Source organism: Crotalus tigris, unplaced genomic scaffold, assembly GCF_016545835.1.
Source record: "Crotalus tigris isolate CLP2741 ecotype Arizona unplaced genomic scaffold, ASM1654583v1 scf7180000017567.3851432, whole genome shotgun sequence".
NCBI classification, from domain to species: Eukaryota; Metazoa; Chordata; class Lepidosauria; order Squamata; family Viperidae; genus Crotalus; species Crotalus tigris.
In genome coordinates this window covers 2,940,050-2,952,473 of record NW_024096477.1, presented here as the reverse complement: position 1 = coordinate 2,952,473, position 12,424 = coordinate 2,940,050, and the positions used below count along the sequence as shown (strand labels likewise).

The 12,424-nt window shown below is 39.4% G+C and overlaps 1 protein-coding gene across 17 annotated transcripts in view; it reads right to left on the bottom strand.

The window, feature by feature from the left end:
• Positions 1-12,424, bottom strand: part of RREB1 (ras responsive element binding protein 1) — a 166,586-nt gene that overhangs the window by 56,450 nt on the left and 97,712 nt on the right. For all 17 annotated transcript variants that reach the window (XM_039350493.1, XM_039350500.1, XM_039350584.1 and 14 more), the window contains 2 exons: positions 9,589-9,678; positions 7,297-7,460 (listed from right to left, as the gene is read on the bottom strand). In XM_039350493.1, coding sequence (XP_039206427.1) covers positions 7,297-7,460; positions 9,589-9,678 — 254 coding nt within the window. The remainder of the gene's footprint in view (positions 1-7,296; positions 7,461-9,588; positions 9,679-12,424) is intronic.

The following is a 12,424-nucleotide window of genomic DNA, read 5'->3' as shown; positions in this document are numbered from 1 at the left end:
GACATTGTATGTAAAGAAGGACTAAGGCTTATTTTTTTTAAAGAAATCTACAACCTAAAGGAAAACAAACTGGTTCAATACTGCCGCACTTTAATAAAATGCAGGTTAGAAACCTGCGTCTACAACCTCACTCATATCATTTTAGATTGGCAGAGTCTTTGCAAATGGACCTGGTAAGCCACCGATCGCAAACCAGGACACAAATGGTGCTTGAAGACCTGCAATGAGAAAGAATTCCTGCTAGTCAAAAGAAAGAATCTGAGATGATCCAGTTTCCTTCCACACTGCAAAACTTGAGTGATTTTTGAAAAGCATTTTTTCTAAGTAAAACCCACTGCAATAAAGCAGTATCTTTTATCCACCGTTGATGTAATTTTGTTAGATGCATGCAGTGTTGTACATTTTACCCTGGCCAAGAGTCAGTAATCCCCAGAAGGACCTCACTCTGCTACTTGCAGAATTAACAGACTTTCATGCCTTCTGGCAAGGCCTCTGGGACAATTTAATGTAGTATCATGATGGAAAGATACCCCACTGCATATCAAAGCAAGATAACCTTTAGCACAGTGGTCCCCAAACTTTGTGGGTTGATGGCTGGGAGAGGGGAACTGGGCTGCAGAAGCGGCAGATTGGCACACACACACATATGCGCGCAGCTCAACTTGGGCAAATTAAGCTGCATGCTCGTGTGCATGCACACCAGCCCGCCACTCAAGCAAGTTGATCTGCACACACGTTTGTGCCAACCCGCCATTCGCACAGCCTGGTTCTGAACTGGCTACGGCCCGGTAGTGGGGACCCCTGCTCTGGCAAATAATGAAGCACCTAATCCAATCCTGAATATAAAATAATATTAAATAATGCACACTCTCTTGTTCTGAGGGTTTGGTAATCCAGTGCAGCGTCTCATCAGCCCTTCATTTGCAGTCTAGCAAAGCACGCAGTCATTCTGTGGTGATGGTAGTGAAAACTGACAATACTTTGTGGATTTTATTTTACTTTATTTGTTGCTTGGTGGCTTCCAAATGATGAAAACAATCTGCTTTATTGATCTGACATACAAAAGCCACCTTAATCATCTATAAGCATGGAACAATGTAATCTTCCATAAAAACAGAATACGCATGCTCAAGGGGCTACAGGAAAGCTTTTCTATTAGCACTGCTTTATCTTTGGGATAAAACTAGAAACAACCCCACATTTTTTAATCTCACATTTTAACTTTTTTTTTTAGCTGAATGCTATAGACCAAAGACATATCAAGGTCAGTGGAGGCTACATAGTAATTGAGAGGAAAAACATGGCCAACTCCACCTCTTTGTATCTACCATGAAAAGCTGGCTATTCCCTAGCAAGTTCCCATAATTCCTCAGCTAACTGGAGCTAAAGTCCACCCATTTTAAAGTTGCAAAGGTTGAGAAACATTTAGGGAAGAGGCAAGGTGTTGATGGAACTTTGGCAAGGATGCTGGGTGCTTGATTTGTTATTGAGGAAACATTTTAAGGACTCTTAACTTGGTTTTTCTTTAATTGGCTATACAAATCTGATTTTGTTTATCTTTGCTACTCATACTGCCTCTGGTCAATGGACCATTTATAGTTAATAAATGAATAAAGGTATATAAGGAGCTGGGTTTGATAACTGACCTACAGATCAGAGATCAAATATGACATAAATAAAGCGCATCCAGCTAGATATTGATTAAACAAATTTATATAACTGCCCCATGTCACACCTAAGTGACTCAGGGCAGCTTACAACCTTTAAAACTCTACCACATAAAAATAGCCAATGACAAAATCAAATTTTTAGGACTTTTGAAAAAGCAACAAGGAGGGGGCCAATTGTACCTCTGGGGAAATGAGGATCTATAGAAAAGAAGCCACCAGTGAGAAGGACTTATCTCGCAATCACCAATTTCTACTATTAAATATATCCCCCCCCTCCAGCAGCACCACTAACATAAAAGGCATCCTTGTATATAAATGTCTTTAAGATACAGTTAGTTCTCCATTTACTACCTTTTGCTTAGTGACTGTTCAAAGCTGCAAGGCCCTGAAAACAATGACTTATGACCGATTTTCGTACTTATGACTACTGTAGCATCTCCATGGTCACACGATCATAATTCAGGCACTTGGCAATTGTTACAGTATGTATTTATGAGGATTGCAATGTCCTGGGGTCATAGGATCACCATTGGTAACCTTCCCAGCTGGCTTCCAACAAGCAAAATGAATGGGGGAAGCCAAATTTGCTTAATGACTGCCTCAGTTAACAACTGCAGTGATTCACTTAACAACTGTGACAAAAAAAACTTTGTAAAATGGGGCAAAACTCCATTGGGAAATTTGGGACTTGACCGTGGTTGTAATTTGAGGATTACCTATATTCCATCATGAAACCAATTTTGTTTACCTTGCAACTACTGCTTGCCTTGTGGTACCTATTTTTTTCCCCCAGCGCGTTGTACAGCCCTTTTCTTCTCCCAGTACACACTAAAGCTTTCTCTCCAATCAAATGGTATTTGTACTAATCTGAACAGGATGGTCCCACTTTGCAACATAGGGTGATTTTTAAAATGTTGGGAGATTTAAGTGCCTTAAATAAGAAAAGGTCACTCGTTCATCCCAGCCAAAGCTCAGAAGAATTCTTTTGAACTGGAAAGAGAGTTCTCAGAATTAGATTGGAAGGTTTCTTGCTTCATTTGTTTCGAACAGAACGGATTATACTTTTACCTATCAAAAAGAAAATATGAATCAGAACTGTAAACTTTCTGCTGCTCCATAAACAATAGGGAAATTAATGAAGACGTGAACCAGAAGCATCTAATTTTGTATTGTTGAAAAATTGCAGGCACGGGGATACAGATTGAAAAGTACTCTGAACTAGGGCGCACAGATAACCAATGAATAGGCAGTCCTCGGGCTACGACAGCAATTGGGACTGGGGTTACCATCGCTAAGTGATGTAGTGTAAAGTGTGCTGTCATGTGACCGCATTGCTCAGCAACGGCAACCCCGGCAGTCCTAGTTGCCATTGTAATCCCAGGATGTACAGGTCATTAAGCAGGAAGATGGGAGAGACAAGGTTGCTGTGAGGGAGGAGTGTGAGGGGGTGAAGAGGAGGTTTGGAGTGGGCAAACACAGGACTGAAGAGGCTACTGCAGTGTTTCCCAAACTTGACAATTTTAAGGCATGTGGACTTCAACTCCCAGAATTCCACAGCCAGCATTGCTGGCTGTGGAATTCTGGGAGTTGAAGTCCACATGCCTTAAAATTGTCAAGTTTGGGAAACACTGGGCTACTGTGAACTGAGGAAAGGCCCAGGAAGGCTGAAGGGGTGCTGCTGGCTGGAGAGAAAAAAGTGGGGAATGACTTGTGACCTTCCTTGGTGGCTTCCCCATTGATTTTCCTTGTTGGAAGCCAGCAGGAAAGATCCCAGATAGTTCCCCACAATGTTATAATACTGAGCCAGGCTCTCAAGCACCCAGTCTGTGATCACATAACTGCAGGGGTGCTGCAATGGCCAAAACTTGGCTGGACTGGTCATTCGTTCCATATTTTCAGCATCACTGTGTAGAACAGATGGGCATAAACTGAGGATTATCTGTAATCCTAACATGTAGTCCTTGCCACTCTTAGCAGCTGAAATGCAAAAAATTAACACCATCTCTGGTTACTTCCTGAGAAAAAAGAAATACAGGTAGTCGTTGACCTACGACTACAATTGACCCCAAACTTTATGTTGCTAAGTGAGACAGTTACGGGAGTTTTGCCCCATTTTACAACCTTTCCTGTCACAATTGTTGAGTGAATCATGCCGTTGTTAAGTTAGTAACATGGTTGTTAAGTGAATCCAGCTTCCCCATTGTCTTTGCTTGTCAGAAGGTCGCAAAATTTGAGGATGTGACTTTGGGACAGTACTACCCTCATAAATAAAGTCAGCTGCCAAGCACCTGAATTCTGATCATGTGAACCTGGGGGTGCTGCAAAGGTTGTAAATGTAAAAAACGGTCGTAAGTCACTTTTTTCACTGCCATTGTAACTTTGAACCTCACTAAATGAACTGTTGTAAGTCGAGGACTATATGTATTGTCAGAAAAAGTATCTTCAATCTGTAAACCAATTCCCAGAATTCCCCAGCTAGCCATCTTGTGGAGTTGAAGTCCACAAGTCTTAAACTTGCCAATCTGATCCCTATGCATATAATTTTTTTTTTTAACTTTCCTGCTGTAAATCAATCAGTTCCAAGCTGGAACTGAAACTGGAGGAAAAAGATACTCTGAAAAGTGCATGTGAAGATGCTATAAAATGCCACTTAGGAAATGTAATTTCAAGATGTTTCCTTAAAAGTGCACTGACAAACAGACTCTTCCAGATATAATTCAACTGTGGTTAAGAACATCTTGAAAAGGCCCCACCTTTGCTTGACACTGTTTTTCTCAGGGGAGTGAGAGACCTTCTGCCATTCGTTTTTGACTAAGGAAGAAAATGCATCCTGGATAAAAAAGCTAACTTTTGCCAATGGACATTGTCTGTAAATTTGCATTCTGAACCTGATGGATCCTGTATGGAAAAAGCCCTCCAATGCTTAACAGAAGGGGGGGGGGGAGTTCAACCTACATCTCAGTAAATTAGAAAAGTGAAAGAACCCCAGTAAATACTCAATCGGGCTAGGAAATCAAAAGGGTAACTGCATCCTCATTTTTAAGCCACCTCTTTTATTTAGCAGGTATCTAAGAGATGGTCACACAGAGATGGGAAAAGCAATATGGGAAACGGTTTTTAACCTACATACTACTTACAATCTACATTTTCCTAAACAGGAATCATTGCCTTGCAGAAAATTGCATAATTCCTCCCATACGATCAAGAAATGCATAGTGCAATGGACACCTAAGTTTCAACATGAATGGCCTGCTCTGTCAAGCAAGTTGCCAAGCACTTCAAGAACCTGTTTGGCCAGGCTTGCTTCAGGGATCAAATATAAATATTTTGAGTTACGTGAATCTGGCGCCCTGCAAAGGAGAAGCATGCTCAAGTGTTGCCAACATAAATTTCATACATGCTGTCTCTTGAGCTACCCTGCTTGTTACTCGTCAATAGCACTGCCTTCCTTGAATCTCTTAAGCCTTCGGTTCATTTCAACAGAGCTAAAACAAGAAGTAGGAGGACATTCACTGAAATGCTTTGTCAAGCTAGAATCTGTTAGATGTAATCAGAGAGCAAGTATTATTTTGCAGGTTTTTAATCTCCCTTTACTAAGGTGAGCTATGGCAAATCAGTTAAGCGCCCTTTTAAACGATTAACAAAAAAGAATTAAAGACTAGCAAATAAAGAAGTTTTGAAGTATCTCAAATGAGGGGAAATTAACTGCCAAGGACGATTAGAGAGAAGAGATAGATGGACTGCCTTTAAGAGGATATTCCAGAGGACTGTGCAGCCAATCTGAAAAAAGATCCTATCCCTGGCATTCAGCAATCTAACTATTGTCACAACCCAGCTAAAGAATAGAGCTTACAATGCTTATTTTAAGGCAAAGGCAAATAAATATATGGAGGTGTATCGCTTCTACTGAAAACTTGGTTCAAAATCATTTAGGGCTTTAAACTAGTATGTTAAATTGGAATAGCTGCAGCACTGTCATTTGTTTTCTGAATGAGTACACAATACCCAAAGGGTGACCTAAGGCAGCTTTAGAAAAGACTAAACAAATTTGTCAACAATAGTTATTAGTCTTGTGAAGCTGAACAGAATGTCCTTGTGAAGAGCAGTACAACTCTGATTATCAGGTAACTGGACAAACAGAAGATACTTCTGCCTTACTTTCCCCAACTGGAGGGGGGAAAAAGCTGAATTTGATAAGAGTCTTAGTCTGATTCAAAAGTGCCTGCTTATGCTTTCTTAGCAGAAAAATGTTAGGTTTTCTATCTTGGGAAATGTATGTATCTTGTAGTTTCTAGGCATTATGTATATACAGACACATTTCAAAACATGTCAACAAAGTATGGAAAAAAGAAATACCAGTATCTGTACATATACATAAAGTTTTGCATATTCCTTCACCAAACCATGTTCTTCTATAGCAGTGTTTTTTAAATTTGACAACTCTTAAGATGTGTGGACTTCAACTCCCAGAATTCTCCAGCCTCCCACATCTTCAACTTTGAAAAACACTGCTCTAGAGCCAGGGATTCCAAACGTGGCAACTTTAAGACTTGTGGACTTCCATTCCCAGAATTCCCCAGCCAGCACAAGTCTTAAAGTTGACAAGTTTGAAGACCCCTGCTCTAGAGGAAGCAGATTAATCTTCTTTTTATCCAATAACTGTGCAATGGAGACTTCAGTAGGCTTTGCCTACTGCACAATGCTAACAAACATGTGCCAAAAAATTTCACTTGTAAAAGTATCTTCAATTCTAAAATCACTGTTAAAAAAAAATCAAATTTTGAATTTGATTTCTGTTATATACTATAAAATGGAGAATCTTGCAATACTTTCATTTCTGCTGTATACTGCCTGTAAAAACTGTATTTCTGAAGCTTACCTTTCATGAGAGGACCAAGACATACTGTAGTATTAATACAGACCACACAAGTGGTTAGCAGTTTATGAGATTCCTTATTTACTTTTACCCAAAGCTACCATTAGCTATAACAAGACAAACCAATAAGGATCTCTGTTGCAACAAACCAGGCATCCCATCCACAGGCAAATATTTTATGCAGCAGCAAGAAAGTTATAGCTACTTTTTGCACTAAAAATTAAGCTTGAAATGAATGAATTCCTTCATTATGATACATTTGTTTTCTTCTACCTATCAAACTTCAACGATATTAGGAAGAATGTTGTTAGATAAAACTGATCAGGGCAACTAATATTCCACCGTGGCGTGTTGTTTCAAGTATTTCTGAGTCTTTGGCAAAGATTCTTATGTTCAGCAGTATTCAACATCATTCTGTTTAAGAAGCTCAAGCTGGACCAGAATTTTGGGACAGAAATAAAGGCAAATCTACACAGAAACGGCCTTCAATGTTTCCATTTGTAAGAGGAGAAGGCCTTGGTTCAGGAAGTGTGTGTGCATACAAGTCGTTTAAGTCCCATCTTCCAATAAGCTGATTCAAAAAGAGGACATACTAAAGGAATTGGTCGTGCACTGGAAGGAACGGCTGTCAGATAATCATACATGCTAAAAAGAGACACACTGGATTAAAGCCCTGGAAGGGAACAGGACATGCTGTAAACAATCTTCCAAACATACACATTGATCATCTTTTGCACGCTGTCATCTCACCTGTGCATGTTTCCATTGGTGGTGAACGATTGATCACATACTGAGCATTTATAAGGCCTCTCCCCAGAATGCACTAGCATGTGGCGATCGAGGGAGCTTGCAGAGCTCAGAGACTTTCCACAGATGCTGCAGGAATGGTCTGTTCCTCCAGTGTCAGTGTTATGCTAAAGGAAGCAACAGATTTTTCTTTTGAGTTCTTCCTGTTCAGGGTCAAGGACATCCTAGTCAATTGCAACCATCATCACTCTAAGGAAGTTCAATGCAACAGAACTCAAGTTAGCATAATGTAATCATTCCAGTTATGACTCAGCCTAAAAACAGAATACATTGCAGGAAGCAGGGAGAGGGAAAAAGGCAAAAATTGGGGAAATATATATACTTTTTTAAAAAAAACATCTTAAACTGATCACCACATAAAGCACTGATAACAGCTTTTCCTCCTCTCTGGAATGTTGCGTAAAGACAACTCATTTTTGTACCAAGCCATGAAACATTCAGAAAAGTTACTGAGATGATGACCAAAAGGAAATAGAATGAGCTGTGCCACATGCTTATATGGGATGCATCTAACAGCCTTGAAAAATGAGGTCCATCAGCCAATTCAAATTCTGTGGGTTCATTCACATTAAAGTATAATTGGTCTTAAATGCACTGTTGAGACCACGTTTCCCTGGCATGGCCATCACAAACTGTAGATGGTTCCTACTCATCCCACACAAATCGCCAAGGAAAGAGGCCACTATTTTATCACACAGTTTACAGCAGATCCATATAAAAACACTAATTCACATGGGGGGGGGAATTCTGTACATACGTGTGTATGCACATGCATACATTTGTCCCAGTTGGGTCAGCAGACTCCCAAAAGGTCATTTTCTACAGCTGTCTAAAGAAGAAGCTTAAAATACAGAACAGATTCCCATCTAGACTTCTTTAAACACTCCCAGGCAATACTATGTCTTCTATGAGATCTATTTTGCTATGCAACAATAGGAACTCCTGAAACAATTGTTTTTAATCCTATTACGATAAATGAACGTTCATTCATCTTCTTTGTTACGGAGTTATGGGAAGATTATTAACCTGTTACCATGTCCCATCCCAATTTTTCTTTTCTTTCTTCTAACTCATTTTTGCTTCTGGCCCATATAGTTAGTTAGCTAAATCATTTGATCTGTAGACCTAAATCACTTCTTGACCAGTGTATCTTAATTTCCCTCCCCCCCCCCCAAAAAAATGTATGCAAAAAAATATGTACACTTATGCACAGATGGCAAAGCATAGTATTGTCTGTTTTAAAGCTGGGGAAATGCTGAGTATTTTGGAGTGATCAAGGAGACATTATTTACAAAATTTGGATTCCTCTACCAGTAGCTGCCCAAGTTTCAGTATGCCGTAACAGGGAGGCAAAAAAGCAAACATATAACTTGGTTGTGACTTCCTGCGAGAGCTTTGGTGATACAGGTAGTCCTTGACTTACGATCACAATTGAGCCCAAAATTTCTGTTGTTAAATGAGACATTTGTTAAGTGAGTTTTGCCCCATTTTATGACCTTTCTTGCCACAGCTGTTAAGATGAATCACTCAGTTGATAAGTTAGTAACCCAATTGTTAAATAAATCCGGCTTCCCTATTGACCTTGCTTCCCAGAAGGTCGCAAAAGGGGATCACATGACCCTGGGACGCTGCAACCATCATTAATATGAACCAGTTGCCCAAATGTCTGAATTTTGATCACATGACCTTGGGGCGTTGCAAAGGTCATAATTGTGAAAAACAGTCACTTTTTTTCTGTGCCGTTGAAAGTTTGAATAATCACTAAATGATCTGTTGTAAGCCGAGGACTACCTGTATAGCAACCAATGCCCAAGGAATTAGGGTGTTTCGAAATAAAGCAAAAGGCTATGGTTGCTGTGACACAGCATCCCCCTAAATCTTGGGAAGATTTGAAATAGAGCCAAGCACACATATTTCTGAATACCAAACAAGTAAATTTCAGCCCAACCTTAGTTGAAACTACAGCAGTTTTCTGAAATTTCTGGTCTGACATCAATAGAGAAAGGAGGCGGGGGGGGGGGAGAATGAAGCAGTAGCAACAGAGGGACAAAGATATGAAGCATAGTTATCTTTAAAATAAAAATGGTTCACAGCTGGAAGAGGGAGAGGCTTCGGGATACACATTGACAGCCAACATAATTTTGGGCTTTGCAGGGAGAAACTAATATATGTAACTATAAATTTACTGGCAGATCTCCAGATTTAAAATATTATGTTGTAAAATTACCAACTTACCTGACGAATATGCATAGTCAGCTGGTGTTGGGTAGTGCAAATCTTTTCACACAGAGGGCAGGTATAGGAAGACTTGTCATCTTTTGTTTCCTATTTAAAAAAAAAACAAATATACATTTTAATGTTAATGAAAAGCCAAGCAATCACTCGTTGTACACATTTACAAAGAAAACATTACAGTGACATAACGATTATACTCCCTCATATTCACACAGAGTGAATTCTTGCAGTGTTAACATGGGGAAGCTATTATAAAAAAGGCATTTTTTTAATATAAAAAAATAACAATTTGGAATCTGAGACAAAATCAAAGAAAAAGGATGATTCTTTCAACCCAGAGTGTGGAAAGAGCCCCACCATAATATCTGAAACTATGGAAGTGACTTGACCAACCAGATTATTAAAAAGCTATGACGGAGGAACACAAGACTTGCACAACACTTTTATTCCTCAGCATGGATCCCCAAAAATCATTATAATTAGCTGTCCTATAAGAAAACCTTCTGGAAATTGTTCTGTCTTATCTCTTCAATAGTAACCAGGAACAATCTACACAGGTTTTCAACTGGATTCTTCTCTTCTTCCCCAAAGAGTCTTTGCTAACTATTATCCTGATCATACAAATGTACAGTTCCTTTATGGTAAAATAATATTTATTTTATTTTTTTAAATCTTGCTTGTAAGTCATTTTAGAGCAGTGGTTCTCAACCTTTTTAATGCCGCGACCCCCAACCGGTCGTAAGTCGAGGACTACTCAACTGGTGCAGCACTGTTTGCAGAATGGGACTTTTGGCAGGCTCAGCAGGCAGAGACAGCCTGGACAATTCCTATTGGCTTTTGAAAGCCAATAAATTAGACTCTATTCAAGAGAGTCTATTCTATTGGCTTCCAAAAGCCAATAGAATAAAAGGGAGTAGCACAGCTAAGGAAAAGGAGAAAAAAATGGCGGACTGCGTTGTTTGGTGACCCCCGTGAAATGGTCATTCGACCCCAAATGGGGTCCCGACCCACCGGTTGAGAACCACTGTTTTAGAGGATCTTTACCTTAAAAGTGACTATAAATAAAGGCAATAGCAATAAAAAGGCCTAGAGTTTCAAATATTAAAGTATTAATAGTCTTAGCCTTCATGCGGCTGTCTAAATCAGGGTCACCAACACAGAGACTGGGAAAGCAATTGTGCCTACCAACATCTCCCTTAATGATTGCCAGGCTCCTTGCCTCACCTGATGCTTCATATTTTAAATATATCTGTTTTAAATTAAACAAGTGAAATATGACATATTGCAAAGCAAACCTGTATCCCAGTTACTTGCAGGAATGTCCTTGGGCCCAGAAACTTTCTCCAAAAATAAAAATGATGGAGAGCTGCAGTTCTCTGGCTTTGCTTGGAAACTTGCCTAGCTTCCCAGAAAATGAAACATCCATAATGGAGGCAGGGGCAGGAAGATGAGGTCAGAGGAAGCGAAAGGGAGATTATAACCCTCGTGCTACCCACTCCCTGAATGAACTAGCTCCTTGCTATCTTTCTGTGAGAGCACCCACAACATATACCCAAAATGCCAGATTCACACCCAGCTAGAAGGGGAAAAAATGGAAACTTTTTTTAAACTTACACTGGAAATTTTCACAGCATTTTGATATTACAAAATTTACAATGAAAACCACCTACTGCAGGAAAGGAACATTTCCTTCTATCTATCCCAAATCACCCATCCTTACATTTATTTGAAGACTCTGGATTCCAGTCTCAGGAAGTATTTCCAAATCAAATATAATATCCTATCTCAGGACTTATTTAGGTAGATTCTATCCCTTCTCTAGATTTCCTAGAATCCATTTAAAGTACTATGATATCCCCCAGTTTCCCCATCGGCAATACAGAAATCACCCCAAACTGAAAATCAGAGACAAAAAGAATTGCTGTATATATTGTAAACCTTAAGAACAGAGCAAGTTATATATAAGGATATGGGATTCAGAAACACTAAAAGAAAGATACAGTAATATGTCATAAGGGGGGGGGGGAGAAATTAGCAAGCTTGTAACTAATCCATTTTTTAGTTTTCCCAATTACAATTTGACCACGATGCTTGCATTAAACATGAGACACTTCTTTTAAAAAATGGGGGGGGGAAGACCCATAGGCTAAATGTCTATGGAGATTCTCAATCATCCAGCTAATGGTTCAAAGAAGCTTCTTCAGTGAGAAGCAAAATGTTTTCAAATAAATTTTAAAAAAAAAGAAAAAAGAAAGTGCAGTTTGCTTTTTGCAAAAAGCACTTTGGGAATCAGAGGCTGTTCAGTTAGAATTAGCAAATATACGTTTGCATCATTTCTGCATAACAAAGATCTATAGCAGACTCATCAACCCAAGGAGAATTAGCCAACTACTTCATTTTACTTTCTGCTACAGAAATACTGTTATTTATTGCTGCATGTCCCCCCCCCGCCCCCCAAGACAATCCAGAATCAGAGTTGAAAAATAAAAAGAAACCTTCAACTAGTCCTGCTGTTTTGGGGGGAAGAAGCAAAGAAAAAAGCTAAGGAACAGAATGATTCCTGATTAGTTATAGGTACGATGGGCGCTGCTCAAGAAACCAAAACAATTTGTGTCTACGCAGAACATCCTGATTCATTCATTGGTGTTTTTCAAAATGCCTTTAGGATATTGAATCAGACACCGACATTTCTGTGAAAGGACAGACTGGAAACAAGTTAATCATTTTCTCTTGCCCAACTGCTTGAAAGAGTCAATATAATTATCCACTATTCTATCATACACAGCACATCCAGTTTTACATTAACTTTTCCAAGTTCTGTCCGCACTTAAAAGAA